The sequence below is a fragment of the Rhinoraja longicauda genome, chromosome 24 (genome assembly GCF_053455715.1).
Source record: "Rhinoraja longicauda isolate Sanriku21f chromosome 24, sRhiLon1.1, whole genome shotgun sequence".
NCBI classification, from domain to species: Eukaryota; Metazoa; Chordata; class Chondrichthyes; order Rajiformes; family Arhynchobatidae; genus Rhinoraja; species Rhinoraja longicauda.
The window spans coordinates 24,209,909-24,235,068 of NC_135976.1; the positions used below are offsets into that span (position 1 = coordinate 24,209,909).

The 25,160-nt window shown below is 50.1% G+C and overlaps 1 protein-coding gene across 3 annotated transcripts in view; it reads right to left on the reverse strand.

Annotated features, from left to right (window-relative positions):
- Positions 1-25,160, reverse strand: part of LOC144605483 (DENN domain-containing protein 2D-like) — a 61,822-nt gene that overhangs the window by 32,432 nt on the left and 4,230 nt on the right. For 2 of the 3 annotated variants that reach the window (XM_078420794.1, XM_078420792.1), the window contains exons 1-2: positions 9,810-9,877; positions 8,910-9,004 (exon numbers count right to left, since the gene is read on the reverse strand). In XM_078420794.1, the coding sequence (XP_078276920.1) occupies positions 8,910-8,994 (85 nt within the window). In that variant the 5' untranslated portion in view covers positions 8,995-9,004; positions 9,810-9,877. Of the gene's footprint in view, positions 1-8,909; positions 9,005-9,809; positions 9,878-25,160 lie in introns of those variants that run through there. The other variant, XM_078420793.1, reaches the window with a different exon arrangement.

Genomic DNA, 25,160 nt, shown 5'->3' on the forward strand with positions numbered 1-25,160 from the left:
AGTGGCTTTTCAGAGGCTTTTAGAAGCGCATGGATATGCAGGGAATGGAGGGACAAGGATCACTTGCAAGCAGAGAAGATTAACTTAGTGTAGAAACAAAGAACTACAGATGCTGGTTAATAGTGAAAAGGACACAAAGTGCTGGAGAAACTCAATGGATCAGGCAGCATCTCTGGAGAACATAGATAAGTGATGTTTCGGGCCTGACCTGCTGGGTTACTCCAGCACTTTGTGCCCATTTGGAAATTAACTTGGCATCAATCTCAGCATAGACATTGTGGGCCGAAGGGCCTTATCTGTGCTGAATTGTTCTATGTATCTCGGCACGGATCTCCAACACCAAACCCCATAACTGTCCCGGAAATAATTTCATCATGGGCAAGAATTAACTGTTCCAATCACTAGATCCCCTCCCCTCACCTCACTTACATTTGGCAGATACCTCTTTCCACCTGGCCTGTTGACCCAATGTCCAATACTACTCACTGAACCAATCAGCCCCTCTCCAGCCAACCTTACAGTCACTGTCAGGATCACTCAACACCACATCCCTCTGACCTGTGATTCTGTGTCCTCGACACTCACCCCCGAGTCCCCCCCTTGCCCTGTGTCCCGGCAACCTCAACCCTCCACCTCTTGTCCTCAGAGCATTCAACCAAACATTCTATTAGAGTCACAGAGATACAGCACAGCAACAGGCTCTTCGGCCCATCATGTTCACATTAACCACTTTGCCCATCTACATTAGTCTCATTTGGATGCATTCAGTCCATATCCTTATGAATCTTGCCTATTTAATGTCTGTCTAAATGTCTTTTATACAAAAAGATTGTAACTAACTCCAACTTTTCTGGCAGCAAGTTCTAATTGTCAACCATTCTCTGTGAGAAATAAATGTACCCTTCAGATCCCCTTCTAATCTCCTCGGTCTGACTTTAAACCTACACCCTCTTGCTTTTGCTGGGGGGCATTGGGGGTGTTTATGTCTTTGGATACTGTTGGGGGGGATGACTTTTCAGATGGTAGCAGCACCCAGACCTGTGGCACCATGACAGGCTCTGAGGGTCAGTGGGGAAGGTTGGAGTTAGTCGGAGTGATAGTGACAGGAGTCTAGGTAGTTAGGGGGACAGACTGGAGATTCTGTGGCCCCAAATGATGCACCAGGGTGGTGTGTTGCCCCCGGGGTGCCAGGGTCAAGGGCATCTTGGGGCAATTGCAGAGCATTCTCAAACGGGACGGTGAGCAGCCAGAGGTTTAGTGCACATCAGTAACAATTACATACGTAGAAAAGGGGATGGGGTCCTGTGGGGTGAATATCGGGAATAAGAAAAGAGGTTAAAAAGCAGCACTTCAAGAGTAGTTATCTCTGGAGATCTCCCAGTGCCATGAGTTGGCCAGGACAAAAATAGGATAAGTTAAATGGATGCATGGCTGAGAAGCCGATGTAGGGGGCAGGGATTCAGCTTCTTAGGCCATTGCGATCTCTTCTGGGGCAGAGGTGACATGTGCAAGAGGGGCAGATTGCACTGAACTAGAGGGGGAACCTATGTCCTGGGGGAGAGAAATGCTCGTGTTCAGGGGCAGCATGTCCTGCCAGGCAGCGTTTAAACTCGGTTGGCAGTAGGTGCGTCCAGGATCAGTGGAGGCAGATGAGAAGTTGGGGGCCAATACTGTAAATCAAAGAGCAAGTTTAGAAGACAGGACAGCCAGGAGCTCAAAATATAGAAAGCTCCACTAAAGAGGGCATCTTGGGGCCAGAGGTAGAGCAAGTGACTGAAGTGTCAGTGGAAGAGCATTTTGGGACCAGTGACCATAATTCTATTAGTTTTTAAATAATTATGGGGAAAGATTGGACTAGGCCACAAGTTAAGGTCCTAAATTGAGCCAATGACAGTTTTCATGTCATAGAAGAATTAGGCCAATCGGTCCATCAAGTTTACTCTGCCATTCAATCATGGTGAATCTATCTTTCTCTCTTGGCTCCATTCTCCTGCCTTCTCCGCATAACCCCTGACACTCTTACCATTCAAGAATCTATCAATCTGTACTGTAAAAATATCCATTGACAACTTCCAGAGCCATCTGTGGCAATGAATTCTACAGATTCACCATCCTCTGACTAAAGAAATTCCTCCTCATCTCCTTTCGAAAGGTACGTCCTTTGTATTCTGAGGCTGTGGCTTCTGCTCCTAGACTCTCCCACTAGTGGAAACATACTCTCCACATCCACATTTGGTGGCATTGGGCAGGAACCTGCAGAGATTGACTCGGCAGGACTGGGCTAAAGGGATGTCTGACACATGGGAAGCTTTTAAAAGTGAGAAGTTCAGGGACAGCATGTTCTGGCCAGGACGAAGGACAATACAAGCAAGATTAGGGAACCCTGGTTGTTGAGAAATATTGAGGTCAGGAAAAAGAAGACATTTGTCAGGTTTAGGCAGTCGGGATCAAGTAAATTCGTTGCCGAGAGCAATTAGGACACTGTTGTTTCCTGGTATTGATTGGCAGACCTGTCTTCTCATTTGCCAGCTGGATCTTGATTCTCCCATGCATTCCCAAATTAACAAATTGCAGATGTGCATCTGCCGTGACGTGCAGTCTCACACATCTGAGAAATGACACGGCAAGCTAACATCTTTCTGCTGGAACTATGCTATTTAAAGGGGCCAGAGGTACAGCTGGTAGAGTTACTGCCTCACAACGCCAGAGACCCTGGTTTCATCCTAACCCTGGATGCTGCCTGTGTGGAATTTCCGCCATCTCCTTGCAACAGCATGCTCCGGTTTCCTCCCACATCCCAAAGACATGCGGGTTTGTAGGTTGATTGGCCTCTGTAAATTGCCCCCCCCCCCCTAGTTTATAGTCTCTAAGCTAAAAACAAACTACGATCCTTGGTCTCCTGTGGTACAGTGGCACAGCTGGTAGAACTACTACCTCCCAGCTGATCGAGGACACTGTCTGCGTGGAGTTTGCACGCTCTCCCAGTGACGGCATGAGTTTACACTAGCTGCTCCGGTTTCCTCCCACTTCCGGAGAATGTGTGAGCTGTGAAGCTAATTGGCCAATATTAATTTCCCCTAGAAAGTAGGTGAGTGGCTGAATCTAGGGGTGTGTTGATGGGAACGTAGAGAGGATTAAAAAATAGGATTAATGCAGGACTAACGGGCAGTTAATGGTCAGTCTGGCTCAGTGGGTTGATGGGCCTTTTATCATTCCCATGATCGTTGTGCAAAGATGTGCAAGTTGTAGGGAGTGGGAGAACATAGAACTGGTGTGAGGCGAGATCAAAGCTCTGTGTAGACTGAATAGGCTGAAGGGCCTATTTCTATGTTGCATCTTAAACCAAACTAAACTCTAAACCTCAAACAGGTGCCTGGACTGTTTAACCAGGGAGGTCAAGAGAGAAGGTCACTATAAGATTCCCAGCTTGTTTTTTTTTTTTTTTTTGGAAGTGGCAGCGCCTAACGGCAGCGGCTCACTAGCAGTCTGTTCGTCTTTTTTCCTTTTTTTTTTGTTGTGTGTCGGTGTTGGGATGGTTTTTATATATTTTTTTGGTTGTGTATGTGTGGGAGGGGGGGGTGGTGGTGTGGGGGGGGGGGGGGAACTTTTCTCTTCCTCACGGCGCGGGGTGCGGCTCGGCTGCGGGGCCTAACATCGCCCGGTGCGGCTTGGCCGCTGGACTTTACATCGCCCGGTGCGGCTTGGCCGCTGGACTTAACAGTGCCCGGTGCAGCTCGGCCGCTGGACTTAACAGTGCCCGGTGCAGCTCGGCCGCTGGACTTAACATCGCCCGGTGTGGCTCGGCTGCGGGACTTAACATCGCCCGGTGCAGCTCGGCTGCGGGACTTAACATCGCCCGGTGCGGCTCGGCTGCGGGTCTTTTCATCGCTGGTGCGGCTCGACTGCGGGACTTAACATCGCCCGGTGCGGCTCGACCACGGGACTTAACATCGCCCGGTGCGGCTTGGCCACGGGACTTAACATCGCCCGGTGCGGCTCGGCCACGGGACCTAGCTGCGCAAGGCTTGGTCGCGGGCCTTTCATCGCCCGGTTCGGCCGCGGGACGTTTCAGCGCCCAGTGCGGGGACTGTGCGGGTCGGTCGGGGACGAGCTGTCTGTCCGTGGGCGTGGGGAAGAGAGGGGAAGTTTTGTTGCCTCCATCACAGTGAGGGGCTGTTTGGAGTCACTGTGATGGACGTTTGTGTTGGGGTTATGTGTCTTGTGTTCTTTTTTTCTATGACTGCTATGTAGTTTCGTTCGGTACTTCGGTGCCGAACGACAAATAAAGCTCTGTTATACCTGTTATCTCAGTGTGCATGGCTTGCTGCTGAATGAAAGTTCTATACTAAGGTGAAGAGATTTCATCTACCTTTCTTCCAGCCCACAGTGGCCACAGGCATTTGCCTCTCGCATGAGATAGACATTAACTTCTCAGTGAAAGTGCACTTTGCTCAGCTGAGGAGATATTGCAGACAAACACGACCAGTGGTGCAGGAGCAGTGCCGAGAAGAACTCATTGCAGCCACTGCAAAATTCCTCTGTGGGGAAGCACTGCGGCCCTTGGTCCAACTATCACTGGATAGCGAGGGACTGGATCCTGTGTAACAACATCTCAGACACACAGATATTTCTTCAAGAAGGCATACGAGCAGTGTTGGCAAAGTACAAGGGAATGAACTGTATTGCTTAGTTGGTACAATTAAGGCAGAGAAAGATATATTTACAAATAAAAAATATTTTTGGGAAAGAAAGTGGGGATTTTTCTGCATTAATAAATTTGGCTAATAAATGATTTGTGTCTTTGCAATTTAATGCTTCCAATGTTTATACTGCTGCTAGTCATCCACTGTATTATTGGCAAACTTAGATTTGACATTCACTACGGAGCGAAAGATATTTGCTGTGCCACTACAGCCTATCTTATAACCAATGCAATCTACCGGAGATCAATTTAAATGCAGCTGGTTGAGTTCCTGTGATCCGGATTCAATCTGGATCTCTGGCACAGTGTTGGGAGCTTGCACGTTCCCCCTGCAACTATGAGGCTCACTTCCCCCCCCCCCAAATGCCTGAGGGGCTCTGGTTTCCTCCCACATAGGGCAGTGTTAATTGGCCACTGTGAAGTGCTCTCAAGTGTGTCAGTTCACGACACAATGGGAGGAGCTGACTTCTGCAGTGAGGAAGAGACCGTGTTCCACGTGTATATAGAGTGTGAGAGGTTGCAGCCCCTGTGCGAATATCTGAAGGGGCTGCTCTTCAAGTTTTGGTTGCATTTTAGTCCCATGATTCTGGTATTTGGGTACAAGGCAGGGAGTGGGAAGGGTCGATCAGAAGGGTGGGATCTCCCTGTTGGTCTGGTCCTGGGCCTGGCCAAGATGGCTATTCGCAGGTCCAGGCAGCGGATAGTCAATGGTCATAGCAGAGTCGGCTGCCTGCCCCTCTTCCGTGCCTATGTCCGTGATCACGTGTCCCTGGAGAGGGAACACGTGGCGTCCAAGGGGACTCTAGAGGCCTTCCATGACTGCTGTTCGCCGCGGGGGGTCGAGTGCATTGTAAAGATGCCACTATTGTATTATAATGATTGCCTGATGTAACGTATCTGTACCTACTGAATCACTGTAATAAGCAATTATTGAATAAAGTCCTTGGAAGGAAAAAAAATGTGGGAGGAGCTGAAGAGTTCTGGAAGGGATCAGTGACAGTGAATGACGCAATGGGATCGCTCTGCGAGCTGGCACCAATCCAATGGTCTGATAGGCCTTACACTCTGCCCTAAGGAAATATGAAATATACACTGTAGGGTTCACTTCATTCACCTCCTGAAACCAAACTCCAAAGCTGCATTTTCCCCTTTATATTTTTTCAGAAAACTCGCAATTCCAATTTAACTTCCAAACCGATCTCACTTGTGTCACCATCCAACCCCAATACTCTGAGCATGAATCCACTCTGCACCACCCCAAATACACATGACCTCAGCACCATGAACCCCAACGTGCTGAACCGATCTAGATTGATCCCTCCCAGTCCCAAATACAGTGAATCTCAACCCAAGTTTTTTTAGGTACGTGAAGAGGAAAAAAATAGTCAAGGCAAATGTGGGTCCCTTGAAGACAGAAGCAGGGGAATTTATTATGGGGAACAAAGAAATGGCAGACGAGTTAAACCGTTACTTTGGATCTGTCTTCACTGAGGAAGATACACACAATCTCCCAAATGTTCTAGGGGCTGGAGAACCTAGGGTGATGGAGGAACTGAAGGAAATCCACATTAGGCAGGAAATGGTTTTGGGTAGACTGATGGGACTGAAGGCTGATAAATCCCCAGGGCCTGATGGTCTGCATCCCAGAGTACTTAAGGAGGTGGCTCTAGAAATAGTGGAAGCATTGGAGATCATTTTTCAATGTTCTATAGATTCAGGATCAGTTCCTGTGGATTGGAGGATAGCAAATGTTATCCCACTTTTTAAGAAAGGAGGGAGAGAGAAAACGGGTAATTATAGACCAGTTAGTCTGACATCAGTGGTGGGGAAAATGCTGGAGTCAATTATAAAAGACGAAATTGCTGAGCATTTGGATAGCAGTAACGGGATCATTCCGAGTCAGCATGGATTTACGAAGGGGAAATCATGCTTGACAAATCTACTGGAATTTTTTGAGGATGTAACTAGGAAAATTGACAAGGGAGAGTCAGTGGATGTGGTGTACCTCGACTTTCAGAAAGCCTTCGACAAGGTCCCACATAGGAGATTAGTGGGCAAAATTAGGGCACATGGTATTGGGGGTAGGGTACTGACATGGATAGAAAATTGGTTAACAGACAGAAAGCAAAGAGTGGGGATAAATGGGTCCCTTTCGGAATGGCAGGCAGTGACCAGTGGGGTACCGCAAGGTTCGGTGCTGGGACCCCAGCTATTTACGATATACATTAATGACTTAGACGGAGGGATTAAAAGTACCATTAGCAAATTTGCAGATGATACTAAGTTGGGGGGTAGTGTGAATTGTGAGGAAGATGCAATAAGGCTGCAGGGTGACCTGGACAGGTTGTGTGAGTGGGCGGATACATGGCAGATGCAGTTTAATGTAGATAAGTGTGAGGTTATTCACTTTGGAAGTAAGAATAGAAAGGCAGATTATTATCTGAATGGTGTCAAGTTAGGAGGAGGGGGAGTTCAACGAGATCTGGGTGTCCTAGTGCATCAGTCAATGAAAGGAAGCATGCAGGTTCAGCAGGCAGTGAAGAAAGCCAATGGAATGTTGGCCTTCGTAACAAGAGGAGTTGAGTATAGGAGCAAAGAGGTCCTTCTACAGTTGTACCGGGCCCTGGTGAGACCGCACCTGGAGTACTGTGTGCAGTTTTGGTCTCCAAATTTGAGGAAGGATATTCTTGCTATGGAGGGCGTGCAGCGTAGGTTCACTAGATTAATTCCCGGAATGGCGGGACTGTCGTATGTTGAAAGGCTGGAGCGATTGGGCTTGTATACACTGGAATTTAGAAGGATGAGGGGGGATCTTATTGAAACATATAAGATAATTAGGGGATTGGACACATTAGAGGCAGATAACATGTTCCCAATGTTGGGGGAGTCCAGAACAAGGGGCCACAGTTTGAGAATAAGGGGTAGGCCATTTAGAACGGAGATGAGGAAGAACTTTTTCAGTCAGAGGGTGGTGAAGGTGTGGAATTCTCTGCCTCAGAAGGCAGTGGAGGCCAGTTCGTTGGATGCTTTCAAGAGAGAGCTGGATAGAGCTCTTAAGGATAGCGGAGTGAGGGGGTATGGGGAGAAGGCAGGAACGGGGTACTGATTGATAGTGATCAGCCATGATCGCATTGAATGGCGGTGCTGGCTCGAAGGGCTGAATGGCCTACTCCTGCACCTATTGTCTATTGTCTATTGTCTAAGGTGGAGACAGCATCATCCCCAATATCCTGACCCACTTGTACCAATATATAGAAATCATGACCTAATACACCGGCCCATCAATGATACACTGACTGCTTCCTGAGCCTGAACCAGAGAACCCAGTGCACCATGCCCAACACAACAACACACTCCAACCCATGCCCCAAAGCACAGGAATTGCCCCCCACAACCCAGGGTGGTGATTGTCCCCAACCTGCTGACCCCTGCCAACAGCTCCCTCCCTCAGACCCACTGATCCCTCACCCAGTCTGACCGGTTAACGTCACCCACTGATATTCAACCCCACCCCCACCCCACTGCCCCTCAGCAATCTCACCAACCCCCAGCCTGCAGACACCAACCTACTCAGATGACCCCTACCCCAATCTGACCCCTTGACCCCATCCATTCTAATCCACTGACACCCCCCTCCCCAATCCTGCTCCTCTTCCACTACACCCAATGCCCCTCAACCCTCCCCTCCCCCCACTGACCCCCCAACCCTCCCCACCCCCCACTGACGCCCCCAATTCCCCCCTCCACCCACTGACCCCCAACCCTCCCCTCCGACCCCCTCCACCCACTGACCCCCCAACTCTCCCCTCCCCACACTGACTCCCCAACCCTCCCCTCCACCCACTGACTCCCCAACTCTCCCCTCCACCCACTGACCTCCCCTCCACCCACTGACTCCCCAACTCTCCCCTCCACCCACTGACCCCCCCTCCACCCACCCCCCCTCCCCAACTCTCCCCTCCACCCACTGACCCCCCCTCCACCCACCCCCCTCCCCAACTTTCCCCTCCACCCACTGACCCCCAACTCTCCCCTCCACCCACCCCCCTCCCCAACTCTCCCCTCCCCCCACTGACCCCCCTCCCCAACTCTCCCCTCCCCCCACTCTCCCCTCCACCCACTGCCACAATCCACTCGGCTAACCCCTCCCCAATCTGACCCCTCCCCTCCCCTCCCCTCCCCGTCCCCGTGCCCAGCCCGCACTCACTGGGTCTGGGGTGCTGCCGCTGTTGCCCTCCGTGCCAGGTCAGCCGCCGGATGCTCCGCCTGAGGGCCGACGTGAAGTGGCTCATGCCGCCCGCTCTGCAACAGACAAACGGGGCAGCGGTCAGTGGGCGGCGGGGTGCAGTGCCCGGGGGGGAGGGGGGTGTGGCCGGGGAGGGGGGATGACAGTGCTCGGGGAGGGGGATGTGGCTGGGGAGGGGGGGGGTGCAGTGCCCGGGGAGGGGGGGTGCAGTGCCCGGGGAGGGGGGTGTGGCCGGGGAGGGGGGGGCAGTGCCCGGGGAGGGGGGGTGCAGTGCCCGGGGAGGGGGGGGGGGGGGACAGTGCTCGGGGAGGGGGGGGCAGTGCCCAGGGAGGGGGGTGCAGTGCTCGGGGAGGGGGGGGTGGCCGGGGAGGGGGGGGGCAATGCCCAGGGAGGGGGGTGCAGTGCTCGGGGAGGAGGGGGTGCAGTGCTCGGGGAGGGGGGGGTGCAGTGCTCGGGGAGGAGGGGGTGCAGTGCTCGGGGAGGGGGGTGTGGCCGGGGAGGGGGAGGGGCAGTGCCCGGGGAGAGGGGGGGCAGTGCCCGGGGAGGGGGGGGGGCAGTGCCCGGGGAGGGGGGGGGCAGTGCCCGGGGAGGGGGGGGCAGTGCCCGGGGAGGGGGGTGCAGTGCCCGGGGAGGGGGGCTACAATGCCCGGGGAGTGGGGGGGTGTGGCCGGGGAGGGGGGGGCAGTGCCCGGGGAGGGGGGGGGTGCAATGCCCGGGGAGGGGCAGTGCCCGGGGAGGGGGGGTGCAATGCCCGAGGAGGGGGGGGGGGGCAGTGGCCGTGGACGGGGGGCAGCAGCAGGGCAGTGGCGGCGTGCACCTGGTCACCCCCGCCCCGCGGTGAGGACAACCTCCAGCACTCACCTGGCTGGTGCCCGCCGCCGCTCTCACCACTCACTCACTCACTCAGGTGGCGGTTTCCGGGCTGGGCGGCGCCCTGGGACCGCGGCCGGCGCTACTACTCCGCCCCCGGGGCGGGGCTGGGCGAGGAGGGAGGGGTGGGGAGGGGTGGGGAGAGCCGGCATCGAGCCCACCCTCACCCCATATCTCTCCCTCACTCGCTGCAGACCCCTGCTCGGGATTGCATGGGGGGGGGGGGGGGAAGTTATTCCTAAAGCAATGCCTGAGCTGGGAACGATGCAGAAGGAGACAGACCTACAATAATAAGACGTGAGACGTGAATGCAACATATGGGACTAACATTTAAAATGTGCCATCCATCGTCCCCAGGACTGAACTCCGGCGGGGCGGGGCGGGACGGGACGGGACGGGATGGGATGGGAAGGAACGTTTCCCACTACAGTCGATTCTGCAATCCAGTTTAAAGTAGAAAGCAGTCAACATATTCAAATGATATTTATTTCGCCAGCAAAACAAATACAGTCGCTTGTGCATCGAATCCCACTTCACGGCAGCACGCTGGATTCAAATGTCCACATTTTGCGGGCTATCCCTGGTTACCTCCCTCATGCCAAAGACAAGGTGGGCAGGTTGTAAATTGCTCCTTGTGTGCAAGATGTGTGCAGTGATAATGGTGTCCGGGGTAGATGGGTGGGGTAGAGTTGACGGGGACAGGAAAAGATGGCAGATGCAGAAATCCGGAGCAAAAAGCAAACCGCTGAAGCAACTCAATGGGCCAGGCAGCATCTGTGGAGGAAAATGGACAGATGATATTTCATCTTGGGATCAGGAAGTTGAATCAGGAGATAAAATTGGCTTGTCAAAAATGTAATGCTACGGTGGTTATGGGAGATTTCAACATGCAGGTAGACTGGGAAAATCAGGTTGGAAATGGACCCCAGGAAAGAGAATTTGTAGAATGCCTTCGAGATGGATTCTTAGAACAGCTTGTACTGGAGCCTACCAGGGAGAAGGCAATTCTGGATTTAGTGTTGTGTAATGATCCTGATCTGATAAGGGGACTAGAGGTAAAAGAGCCATTAGGAGGCAGTGATCACAACATGATAAGTTTTACTCTGCAAATGGAAAGGCAGAAGGGAAAATCGGAAGTGTCGGTATTACAGTATAGCAAAGGGGATTACAGAGGCATGAGGCAGGAGCTGGCCAAAATTGACTGGAAGGAGGCCCTAGCAGGGAAGACGGTAGAACAGCAATGGCAGGTATTCCTGGGAATAATGCAGAGGTTGCAGGATCAATTTATTCCAAAGAGGCGGAAAGACTCTAAGGGGAGTAAGAGACACCTGTGGCTGACAAGGGAAGTCAGGGACAGCATAAAAATTAAGGAGAGGAAGTATAACATAGCAAAGAAGAGTGGGAAGACAGAGGATTGGGACTCTTTTAAAGAGCAACAAAAGTTAACTAAAAAGGCAATACGGGGAGAAAAGATGAGGTACGAGGGTAAACTAGCCAATAATATAAAGGAGGATAGCAAAAGTTTTTTTAGGTACGTGAAGAGGAAAAAAATAGTCAAGGCAAATGTGGGTCCCTTGAAGACAGAAGCAGGGGAATTTATTATGGGGAACAAAGAAATGGCAGACGAGTTAAACCGTTACTTTGGATCTGTCTTCACTGAGGAAGATACACACAATCTCCCAAATGTTCTAGGGGCCGGAGAACCTAGGGTGATGGAGGAACTGAAGGAAATCCACATTAGGCAGGAAATGGTTTTGGGTAGACTGATGGGACTGAAGGCTGATAAATCCCCAGGGCCTGATGGTCTGCATCCCAGGGTACTTAAGGAGGTGGCCCTAGAAATAGTGGAAGCATTGGAGATCATTTTTCAATGTTCTATAGATTCAGGATCAGTTCCGGTGGATTGGAGGATAGCAAATGTTACCCCACTTTTTAAGAAAGGAGGGAGAGAGAAAATGGGTAATTATAGACCAGTTAGTCTGACATCAGTGGTGGGGAAGATGCTGGAGTCAATTATAAAAGACGAAATTGCTGAGCATTTGGATAGCAGTAACGGGATCATTCCGAGTCAGCATGGATTTACGAAGGGGAAATCATGCTTGACAAATCTACTGGAATTTTTTGAGGATGTAACTATGAAAATTGACAGGGGAGAGTCAGTGGATGTGGTGTACCTCGACTTTCAGAAAGCCTTCGACAAGGTCCCACACAGGAGATTAGTGGGCAAAATTAGGGCACATGGTATTGGGGATAGGGTACTGACATGGATAGAAAATTGGTTGACAGACAGAAAGCAAAGAGTGGGGATAAATGGGTCCCTTTCGGAATGGGAGGCAGTGACCAGTGGGGTACCGCAAGGTTCGGTGCTGGGACCCCAGCTATTTACGATATACATTAATGACTTAGACGAAGGGATTAAAAGTACCATTAGCAAATTTGCAGATGATACTAAGCTGGGGGGTAGTGTGAATTGTGAGGAAGATGCAATAAGGCTGCAGGGTGACTTGGACAGGTTGTGTGAGTGGGCGGATACATGGCAGATGCAGTTTAATGTAGATAAGTGTGAGGTTATTCACTTTGGAAGTAAGAATAGAAAGGCAGATTATTATCTGAATGGTGTCAAGTTAGGAGGAGGGGGAGTTCAACGAGATCTGGGTGTCCTAGTGCATCAGTCAATGAAAGGAAGCATGCAGGTACAGCAGGCAGTGAAGAAAGCCAATGGAATGTTGGCCTTCGTAACAAGAGGAGTTGAGTATAGGAGCAAAGAGGTCCTTCTACAGTTGTACTGGGCCCTGGTGAGACCGCACCTGGAGTACTGTGTGCAGTTTTGGTCTCCAAATTTGAGGAAGGATATTCTTGCTATGGAGGGCGTGCAGCGTAGGTTCACTAGGTTAATTCCCGGAATGGCGGGACTGTCGTATGTTGAAAGGCTGGAGCGATTGGGCTTGTATACACTGGAATTTAGAAGGATGAGGGGGGATCTTATTGAAACATATAAGATAATTAGGGGATTGGACACATTAGAGGCAGGAAACATGTTCCCAATGTTGGGGGAGTCCAGAACAAGGGGCCACAGTTTAAGAATAAGGGGTAGGCCATTTAGAACGGAGATGAGGAAGAACGTTTTCAGTCAGAGAGTGGTGAAAGTGTGGAATTCTCTGCCTCTGAAGGCAGTGGAGGCCAGTTCGTTGGATGCTTTCAAGAGAGAGCTGGATAGAGCTCTTAAGGATAGCGGAGTGAGGGGGTATGGGGAGAAGGCAGGAACGGGGTACTGATTGAGAGTGATCAGCCATGATCGCATTGAATGGCGGTGCTGGCTCGAAGGGCTGAATGGCCTACTCCTGCACCTATTGTCTATTGTCTATTGATCCACTGGACCCAAACCGTTGTTCTTAAGTTATAGGAGCAGAATTAGGCCATTCGGTCCATCAAGTCTACTCTGCCATTCAATCGTGGCTGATATATCTTTCTCTCTCAACAATCTTCTCCTGCCTTCTCCCCATAACTCCTGACTAATCAAGAATCTGTCAATCTGTGCCTTAAAATTAGTTTAGAGATACAGCGCGGAAACAGGCCATTTCGGCCCACTGGGTCCACACCGACCAGCGATCCCCGCACACTAACACTATCCCATACCCACTAGGGACAATTTACCGGGCCAATTAACCTACATACCTGTACGTCTTTGGAATGTGGGAGGAAACCGAAGATCTCGGAGAAAACCCATGCAGGTCACGGGGAGAACGTACAAACTCCATACAGACAGCACCCGTCGTCGGGATCGAACCCGGGTCTCCGGCGCTGTGAGTGCTGTCAGGCAGCAACTCTACCGCTGCGCCACCGTGACCGCCAGAATTACCCGATAACTTGGCCTCCACAGCCGCCTGTGGCAATGAATTCCACAGATTCACCAACCCCTGACTAAACCCGTCTCGTCTGTACATTTCCCCCCCACAAATGCCGCCTGGTCCGCTGAGTTCCCCCAGCGCTTTGTTTTCTGCTTGGGTCGGACAGAATAAAATGGGACGAGTGTTAATGGTTGATAGTTAACATGGACTCCATGGGGTGGAGGATCTGCTTCTGTAAGGAGGATTGTGACTGCCTGCTCATCCGCATTCTGTAGAAACAAGGAGCTGCAGGTGCTGTTTAATACACAAAAGGACACAAAGTGCTGGAGTAACTCAGCAGGTGAACATAGATAGGTTCCAAATGGTCCTGACCCAGAACATCACCTATTCATTTATTCACAAAATGCTGGAGTAACTCAGCAGGTCAGGCAGCATCTCGGGAGAGAAGGAATGGGTGACTTTTCGGGTCGAGACCCTTCTTCAGACTGATGTCGGGGGTGGGACAAAGGAAGGATATAGGTGGAGACAGGAAGATAGAGGGAGATCTGGGAAGGAGGAGGGGAAGGGAGGGACAGAGGAGCTATCTGAAGTTGGAGAAGTCAACGTTCATACCACCGGGCCGCAAACTGCCCAGGCGAAATATGAGGTGCTGCTCCTCCAATTTCCGGCGGGCCTCACTATGGCACTGGAGGAGGCCCATGACAGAGAGGTCAGACTGGGAATGGGAGGGGGAGTTGAAGTGCTGGGCCACCGGGAGATCAGTGGCGTTAATGCGGACCGAGCGCAGGTGTTCAGCGAAGCGATCGCCGAGCCTGCGCTTGGTTTCGCCGATATAGATGAGTTGACATCTAGAGCAGCGGATGCAATAGATGAGGTTGGAGGAGGTGCAGGTGAACCTCTGTCTCACCTGGAAAGAATGTTTGGGTCCTTTGATGGAGTTGAGGGGGGAGGTAAAGGGACAGGTGTTGCATCTCGTGCGGTTGCAAGGGAAAGTGCCCGGGGTTAGGGTGGTTTGGGTAGGAAGGGACGAGTGGACCAGGGAGTTGCGGAGGGAACGGTCTCTGCGGAATGCAGAGAGGGGAGGGGATGGGAAGATATGGCCAGTGGTGGGGTCCTGTTGTAGGTGACGGAAATGTTGGTGGATGATATGTTGGATCCGCTGGCTGGTGGGGTGGAAGGTGAGAACGAGGGGGATCCTGTCCTTGTTGCGAGTGGGGGGATGGGGAGCAAGAGCGGAGCTGCGGGATGTAGAAGAGACCCTAGTGAGAGCCTCATCTATAATGGAGGAGGGGAAGCCCCGTTTTCTGAAAAACGAGGACATCTCGGAAGCCCTAGTCTGAAACACCTCATCCCGGGCACAGATGCGGCGTAGACGGAGGAATTGGGAGTAGGGGATAGACTTTTTGCAGGGGACCGGGTGGGAAGAAGAAGTGCGGTGCAACCGCACGAGATGCAACACCTGTCCCTTTACCTCCCCCCTCAACTCCATCAAAGGACCCAAACATTCTTTCCAGGTGAGACAGAGGTTCACCTGCACCTCCTCCAACCTCATCTATTGCATCCGCTGCTCTAGATGTCAACTCATCTATATCGGCGAAACCAAGCGCAGGCTCGGCGATCGCTTCGCTGAACACCTGCGCTCGGTCCGCATTAACGCCACTGATCTCCCGGTGGCCCAGCACTTCAACTCCCCCTCCCATTCCCAGTCTGACCTCTCTGTCATGGGCCTCCTCCAGTGCCATAGTGAGGCCCGCCGGAAATTGGAGGAGCAGCACCTCATATTTCGCCTGGGCAGTTTGCGGCCCGGTGGTATGAACGTTGACTTCTCCAACTTCAGATAGCTCCTCTGTCCCTCCCTTCCCCTCCTCCTTCCCAGATCTCCCTCTATCTTCCTGTCTCCACCTATATCCTTCCTTTGTCCCACCCCCGACATCAGTCTGAAGAAGGGTCTCGACCCGAAACGTCACCCATTCCTTCTCTCCCGAGATGCTGCCTGACCTGCTGAGTTACTCCAGCATTTTGTGAATAAATCGATTTGTACCAGCATCTGCAGTTATTTTCTTATACATCACCTATTCATGTTCTCCAGAGATGCTGCTGACTTACTCCAGCACTTTATGTACACCTGCACTCTATGTTGTGGCTAAATACACCCAATCCAAGAGCTCACGGGGTGTGAATGGAATAGGAGTTGGAGGGAGATTGGAATGGGAGAGAGGGGAAAGGGGTCAGGAGAATGGAGAGGAGGGTTGGGATGAGGGATAAGGGCCAGAGGAGCACAAAACATCTGATTCTGATGGGAAGTTTTGTTTGTGCATTGCAGCCAGACACTTACTTGATCCAGCCCCCACTGCCCTTCTGAAGGATGTCATTGCAATAGCCGGTCCCAGCATCCTCTCTATTATCAACAGTTCTCTGGCCACTGGCACTGTTCCAACCAGTTTCAAGCACGCGGTGGTCCAGCCCCTACTGAAAAAACCTAACCTAGACCCCACCTTGCCTAGCAACTACAGACCCATTTCCAAACTGCCATTCCTGTCAAAAGTCCTTGAAAAGGCAATCCTAAACCAATTAGTGCCCTACCTGCACCAATACACCATCCTGGAAAGTTTCCAGTCAGGTTTCAGAGCCCACCACAGCACAGAGTCTGCCTTGTTGAAGGTACACAACGACCTGCTTCTCGCCATCGACACCGGCGACTGTGCAATCCTGCTCCTTCTCGACCTCAGCGCAGCGTTCGATACAGTGGACCACACCATCCTTATTGACCGTCTCCGGTACGCGGTTGGCATTGATGGCACTGCCCTGAGCTGGTTCGCTTCGTACCTCAAAGATAGGAGTTTCGCCATCAACATAGGCAGTTATTCCTCTGCTCCTCTGCTCCAGCTAGCCTCTCCTGCGGAGTTCCACAAGGCTCCATCCTAGGCCCCATTCTCTTCTCTCCCCCTTGGCCAAATCATTCAAAGGCACGGCATTTCTTTCCACTGCTATGCCGATGACACTCAGCTTTACCTCCCCCTGAAACCCAACAACCAGTCAAATTTAAACAGCCTCTTACACTGCCTTGAGGACATAACATGTTGGATGGCACGGAACTTCCTCCAATTAAATGAGAGCAAGTCTGAGGTCATCCTATTCGGCCCCCCCCGACTCCATCAAATTGATAACAGGCAGTCTTGGAAGCCTATCCTGCCTAGTCAAACCGCATGTCAAAAACCTCGGCATGATATTTGACTCTGCATTAAAATTTGATAAGCAAGTCAACGCTGTGGTAAAAGCCAGCTTCTTCCAACTTCGAACCATAGCTAAAATCAAACCTTTCCTCCAATTCGACGACACAGAAAAAATCATTCACGCTTTCATTTCCTCCCGCCTAGACTACTGCAACTCCCTATACACTGGGATCAGCCAATCTTCCCTGTCCCGCCTGCAACTGGTCCAAAACGCCGCAGCGAGACTCCTGACGGGTACCCGTAAAAGGGACCACATCACCCCGATTCTGGCCTCTCTCCACTGACTCCCTGTACGGTACAGAATCAACTTCAAGCTCCTCCTATTCACGTATAAAGCCCTAAATGGACACTCCCCCCCCTACATCAAAAATCTTCTAACCCCCCTCTCTAACTCCAGGTCCCTCAGATCGGCCGACTTGGTGCTATTCACTATCCCGCGGTCTAGGCTTAAACTCAGGGGTGACCGCGCTTTTGCGGTTGCAGCTCCTAGACTGTGGAACAGCATCCCTCTCCCCATCAGAACTGCCCCCTCCATCGACTCCTTTAAGTCCAGGCTCAAAACATATTTCTACTCCCTAGCGTTTGAGGCTCATTGAGGAGGCGCTGTGAACTGTTTGCGTGCTACTGTATGTTTTCATTTTTTTTCTATTGGCACCTAATCAAATGTACAGCACTTTGGTCAACGTGGGTTGTTTTTAAATGTGCTATACAAATAAAATTGACTTGACTTGACTTGACTTATTTGCATTTGCACTTTGTTACATTCCATTAATGAATCATGTACGGCATTGTTTGTAAATATTACAACAGTCACACTGTTTGGTCTTGTTGGCACCTTTGAAGGGGGTGTTTCTCTGGCCTGTCCCCTGCACCCCAAGCCCCCTTTCCACCTCCTGATCCCTTCCTCTGTCCCACATTCCAAGCTCCCCTCCAATTTCACAGCTGTATGTATCATATATATATATATATATATATTCCCCTTAACTTTGTATCCTTTGGTTGAAGATACATTTATCGAAACTCTTCATTCACCACTTCTCCTCTCCACTCATCAGCATTGTGTAGGAGGAAGTTTAAGATATCCGTTCTGCTTTGCGTTAGGAAGTATTTCATCCCCTAAATGGTCTGGCTCGAGTTTCAACCAGCTTCCACTTCATTCTGGTTGGCTGCACTAGAGGCACAATGGTGTAACTGGTAAAGACGCTGCATCCCAATTCCAGAGACCCAGGTTCAATCCTGTCTGCGCAGAGTTTGCACATTCTCCCCTTGGATTTCCTCCCACATCCCAAGGACATGCAGGTTGGTAGGTTCAGAAGTTCATAATTATAAGTTCCTAAGTCGTGGGAGCAGAATTAGGCCATTTAGCCCATCAAGTCTACTCCACCATTCAATCATGGCTGATTGTCTTTCCTCTCAACCACATTCTCCTGCCTTCTCCCCATAAATCTTGGCACCCCTATTGATCATGAACCAGTCAATCTTTGTTTAAAAAATACCCGAAGACCTGGCCTCCACAGCCATCTGTGCCAATGAATTCCACAGATTCACTACCCTCTGGCAAAAGGTTAATTCTCCATTGTGAATAGCCCCAAGTGTAATGGGTGGCAGGGGAATTGGAAAGAAGTGGGGGGGGGGGGGGGGGGGGGGGGGGGGCAAGGGGGATGTGAGAGAGAACAGGTTAGTGGAATATGTGGAGAATGCTATGAGAGCCAGCACAGACTTGATGGGCTAAACGACCTCCTGCAGTGAGACGAAATATGAGAAATAATTTATTTGAGGCTTTCTGTAGACTTTGCACGTGAGTACAATAACCACAACATGCTTGGTTACATCCACTGTATGGTTCTGTAGAAACAAGGAACTGCAGATGCTGGTTTAAACACAAGGGCACAAAGTGCTGGAGCAACTCAGCAGGTCAGGCAGTATCTCTGGAGAACTTCAGACGAAGGGTCCCTACCCGAAACATCACCTATCCATGTTCTCCACATGCTGTCTGCCCACTGAGTTACTCAAGCAGACACAAAATGCTGGAGAAACTCAGCAAGTCGGGCAGCATCTCTGGAGAAGTGGAATAGGTGACATCTCGGGTCGAGACCCTTCAGCAGACGGTCTGATGAAGAGTCTCGGCCCGAGATGTCACATATTCCTCTTCTCCAGAGATGCTGCCTGACTTGCTGAGTTTCTCCAGCATTTTGTGTCTATTTCCAGTGTAAACCAGCATCTGCAGTTCCTTCTTACACACGAGTTACTCAAGCACTTTGTGTCCTTCACTGTATGGTTCTGTTTGATAAGTAATATGGGATGTTATTTAAAAATTGACTGTGATTAAGTAATCTGTTTAATTTGATGATATTCAGTTTCAGAGCACCACAATCATTGGTGAATTTATGGCATTCAATCTGCAGATTTGATAATTCTGAAATCTGGGAATTCTGAATTATTATTCAATGCGTGATGTGATTGTCTCACGAATTATTATTCAATTGGTGAGATGTCACAGAATAAATCGGCACCCATGATTTTGTGCATTGAACCTCACCTTCCAATGCTTCCAAGATTCACGTGGACGATCAAATAGTATTAAAAGTAAAATAAATCCTTGCAATTTAAGCATTTTTTTTGGATGTTGAAATTAGATTCAAGAATGAACATGTTGTGCGAAACACAATCGAACACAGGCATTGGAAAACCACAGGTATTTTTTGCTCCTTCAGTTTGAGGATTTTGTTACCTCAAAGTTGTGTGTACTCACTGTCCTCTTGTACTCTCCCAGGCACCATGTCCATTAGTCTCACTTTACTTTGAACTGCCTAAAATACCCCCACTCACTCTTTTGTTTTGCCTGAACACCTGCCTCTCCCCGCCTCCTCTTCCCCTATCCCACCTGCCTCTTTTCACCTATAGCCCTCCATCTGTTTTTACATTTCACCCCTCTTCTCGTCAGAAAAGGTCGGGAACAGAGCAAGGAAGACAGTTGGCTGAGAGCAAAGTAAGTGTTAATTGCTGTGTGTAAAGGCAGTTTAAAAAGAGCGCCAAGAGTCCATTTGTAGTCAGTCAGAAAAGTGCATAAATCCAAGTTTGTCAGGAAGACAGTATAGAAGTGAGTACCTGGATTGGTTGATTAATTAAAGTAGAGGTTTGGTAAATTGGCCAATTAAGTAATTTAGTGACTGATATAAGCAAGACGCACATAGGGTGCGGCCCTGTCGAGCGAAGTGCCCTGTGAGAAAAGTGCGAGTCTTTGGCTGCGAGTCTTTGGCTGAGGTGAGGAGGTTACGCTTGTTTTTGAGCCTGAATTGTTTTTTACTTCTCTGAAGTAATGGCGGACAAGTTGGTGCAGTGTGTTTCCTGCAGGATGTGGGAAGGTAGGGACACCGCTGGAGCTTCTGGGAGCTACACCTGCAAGAACTGTGTCCAGGTGCGGCTCCTGAATGGAAGTGTGGCGGAGTTGGAAAGGCAGCTGGAAGACCTCAGGGCCATCCGGGAATGCGGGAGTTTCCTGGACAGGACCTACTGCGAGGCTGTCACGCCAAGGGTCCAGGTCGAGCGAAGGTGGGAGACCGTTTCAGGGGGGAGCGAACGTGGACTACAGGAGACCCCGTGGCTGTGCCTATTGCAAACAGGTACACCCTCTTGGGAGCTGTTGGGGCAGAAGACGCTTCCAGTCCGAGCAGCGGACAGGTCGGTGGCTCTAATCCAGGCAAGGAAACTCGACCGGGGAGACCGAAGTCTGCATGAGCCATAGTAGTGGGTGACTCCATTGTCCGAGGTACGGACAGTAGATTCTGTGGCGACAGGCGGGACACGAGGATGGTCTGTGCCTCGGTTTCTTCCCACTGCTGATGTCCATCTGATTCTCTCCCCTTAACCCTGCATACTTTCCTCCTAATCAAGCAGCTCTCTATCTCAAAACAAAACTTGCAGATGTTGCAAACCTGAGACAAAGCCAGAAAATGCTCAGTAAGTCAGGCAGCACCTCCTGATAGAGAAACAGAGTTTACACTTCAATCGATCACCATTTCTCAGTAACCTGCTTCAATCCTGCACATTTTTTCAGGACCTGGTTGCCTCTCCATTTTCACATTAATGCTCCCTATTGGGATCCCTGAAAACCAAATAACATCCTCCCTTTGAAGTTTTTGTTTCTCAGTCTGGGGGTTGACACTAACTCTTGCATTCTCTGAGGAAGTGTGGGAGGGCTGGAGTTATGTGGGGAGCTATGTGAGGATGCTCTTCCTCGACTTCAGCTCTGCCTTTAACACGGTCATCCCGAGCAGACTGGTCACCAAACTTTCCGACCTTGGATTTTCCCAAACCATCTGCCAATGGATCAAGGACTTCCTGACCAACCGCCCCCAGACCGTCAAAATAGGCCCTCACCTCTCCTCCACCATTACACTGAGCACCGGCTCACCACAGGGCTGTGTGTTGAGCCCCATCCTTTACTCCCTCTACACTCACGACTGCGCCCCCACCCATCCCACCAACACCATCATCAAGTTCGCGGATGACACGACTGTGGTTGGACTCATCTCAGAAGGAGATGAGACAGCCTATAGGGATGAAATCCAAAGGCTGGCAGCATGGTGTTCAGTGAACAATCTGGTCCTGAACTCCTCCAAAACAAAGAAACTTATAATTGACTTTAGAAAAACCAGTGGAGATTACGACCCACTCTACATCAATGGGGTCTGTGTGGAAAGGGTACCAGCTTTCAGGTTCCTGGGTACGCACATCGCAGAGGATCTTACCTGGTCTACCAACACCATCACCACAGTAAAGAAGGCACAGCAGAGACTCCACTTCCTGAGGATCCTCAGGAAAACCAACCTGCAGGAGAAGCTCATGTTGTCCTTCTATCGCTGCTCCATCGAGAGTGTGCTGGCATACTGTATAACCACATGGTATGCCAGCTGCTCAGAAAAGGACAGGAAGGCCCTTCAGAGGGTCATCACGACGGCCCAGAAGATCATCGGCTGCTCACTGCCCTCCCTGGAGCACCTGTTCAGCCTACGCTGCCTCAGTACAGCAGGCAAAATAATAAAAGATCCATCCCACCCCGGCCACCGTCTGTTTGTTCATCTGCCCTCTGGTCGACGTTTCAGGTCGATCAAATCCCGAACAAACAGACTTAAGAACAGTTTTTACCCCAGGGCCATACGAGAACTGAACACTACCTTTGCACTAGGCAACACCGTTAAAAAATCTTGTACTTAATATAATTGTATTTAATTGTATTTATGTATTTATTTGTTTTTGCATTTATTGCATATATGTTTGTACGCACCGTCAGGATTGGCTATTTTTTTAATTTCGTTGTACTCGTTGCAATGACAATAAATGAATATTATATTATTATATTGGTTTACCAACTTTGCTCGAGCTCCTGACTGGCACAGCTCCTGAACACCCATCTTAGTATGTACTTCCAATCCACGGAACGAATCACCGGTAACACAGCAACCCCCGTGTTACAATGGGGTGGTAGTTCAAGGAGTGGACTCCAAGGGTGTTCATATAGTTGAGCTTAAGAATGATCTCGATGAGTACTCCAATCGCCAACACTTGGAAGGCTACGGACCAAGTAGTGGGAAATGGACACTTATTGATCAGCATGGAAGAGATGGTTAGAAAACCGTCTCTGCTATTTGACCCCAAGACTTTATGACTGAACTCTAGTTTTGAGTAAGAGGGATTGGGAGAGGCAGTGGGATTTGGAGTGATAAGCTGCCCCCCTCTCTTCCCATCCCACTCTGGCCGAGGGTGCCTCTTTCGGGGTGCAGATCAGGCGCCAGCTGTTGCAACGCTGGGTCACTCTCACTACCTGCTTTGGTTGAACAATTTGTGATGAGTGGTGGTGTAAAGCTTAGCTGAATTTCCTGTGCCACATCCTGCCTGGGCCTTAGACCCGAGCCCTGCTGTTTCCTCCTCCTTTCACTGCTCTTCTCTCATTACTTCCTCTGTTCACATTTCATCATCTTTCCTCTCCACCCTCCCCTATTCTTTCTTCACATTTCGCTTCTCCTCCTCTCTTCTCCATTCTCTCTACCATTCTGCTCCTGACTCTCCATTTACTTCCTGCCGTATCCAACCCACGTCATTTCCTCCTTACTCCTCCTCTTTGGCATTCTTTCTGCAGTCTACAACTTCCTCTCCTTCCACCCCTCAGTCATGAGCATTTCTTATTTTCATATTTCCTTATGACATTGAGGAAGGTCATTTGGCCCATCAAGTCTATTGCCATCACATAGATCTATCTTATTCGTCCACAATTTTTTTACTGTAACTCATGCCGAGAGTGGTGGACTCATCGAGATCCATCATCTATAACAGAAGCAGCCCTGTCCACCATCAATAGGATCAACACGAGGAGCTGCCTCAAGAAGATGGCATTTATCATTAAGGAGCCCCACCATCCTGCCCATACCTTGTTCTCACTGCTACCCTCAGGCAGGTGGGACAGAAGCCTGAAGTCCATACCACGAGGTTCATGAACGATTACTTTCCTACATCCATCAGGTTTTTGAACTAATCTGCACGCCTAACCCTACCTTGGCAATGGAAGCCGATGGACCATCTCTTGCACTACCACAGGCTTGTTTTCTAATGGTACATTTTTGGACTCATGTTATTTTGCTGTGCACAATCTTTTTTGTATAATCTATGTACAATTTATGTTTTTGTGTGCTGTTTCAGTTTATGTACCTGTGATGTTGCTGCACGGAAGATTTTCATTGTATCAGAACTTCTTACTAGTTGTGCATATGACAATAAACTCGACTTAACACATTCCCATCAATTCCATTATTGAGCTACACTCTCGCGGAATGAATGGATTATAGTAAGTGTATGTAGAGTGATACGATATTGGTAACTCTAGAAAATTGACATTTCTGGCTGAGGGAGATTTCTCAGGAAGGGAATCTTTACATAACCAGGGCTGCCTGTACCAAGCCTTTGCTATTGCCGGATAAAGCTCTAGGATCTTCGTTCTTAGCTGTTTGGCAGGTCCTCCACTACGTACTGTTCCGGATGGTAGTTGATGACTATTTTCACAAGGTGGAATAGTGGCAAAGCTGGTAGAGCTGCTGCCACACAGTTCCAGAGACATGGGGGTTGGATCCTAACTTTTGGTACTGGCTGCATGGAGTTTGCACGTTCTCCCTGTGACAGAGTGGATTTCTTCGCACATCGCAAAGATGTGTGGGCTGGTGGGTGAATTGGTCATTGTTAATCATTCTCACTGCGAAGATGGGTGGTAGAATCTGAGAGTTGATGGGAATGTTGTGAAAATAAAATGTGTTCAGTGTGGGATTAGAGTGCTTGATAGCTGGCGTGCACGGTGGCCTGGCATTTCCGGGCTCTGTCTCTCTACGTATGTACATCAGGGTTGCTTTCTCCAGTTGGTTTGTGTTTGGAGAAAGCAATCAGAGTCCGAAGAAGGATCCCAATCCAAAACAACACCTAACCATGCTGCCTGACCGGTTGAGTCACTCTAGCACTTTGTGTCCTTTGGTGTAAGCCAACATCTGCAGTTCCTTGTTTCTCCAAACTCGTACCATAGACAAGCAGAATCATACAAAAGTGCAAATTGCAACAATTCCGGTGGAAAATAGGAGATTCCTGCAGTCAGAGTTAGAGTGCTCCATCCAACACAAGCCTCCCTCTATCAGCCCTAACTCCCCTCCCCACTCCACCTCGACCCCCGCCAGCAAGAGAGTGAGGTTGAGACATTTGCTGCCACACCGGAGAACAAAGTTGTAATAGCAACCAGGGCTGGGTTCTGGCGAGCTTCCCACACAGGTGTCTGGTTTCAGCCCTGCCCAGGCAGGCATGCAGAAGCTAAAAAAGAATAGAAGCAGAAAGAAAGCGAATGAGCACAGATGGAATTGGGGCAGGTGTGCCCTGGGTGGGGGACGTTTCTCTGAAGAGCGGGACGCCAATTTCTCTTTCCACTTCACCGCTCACACTGCAGAGTCAAGCCAAGCAGCAATCTTCACCAGATGCTGTGAGCTGCCCTTCACACTAGGGACAACTCATAGAGCCCAATTAAACTATCAAGCAGCACTTCTTTGTGTTGTGGGAGGAAGCTGGAGCACCCAGAGGGATACCACGTGCAATGTGCATACCTCGCTAACTGAAGGGGCTGCCCATGCCCCATGGGTGAGGGTCATGTCAGTCCCTGGTGAAGGCACCCGTCAGAGTGAGAATGTTATCGTCACTACAAGAGCAATATGGGCCCATCTTTGCATTAGAACATA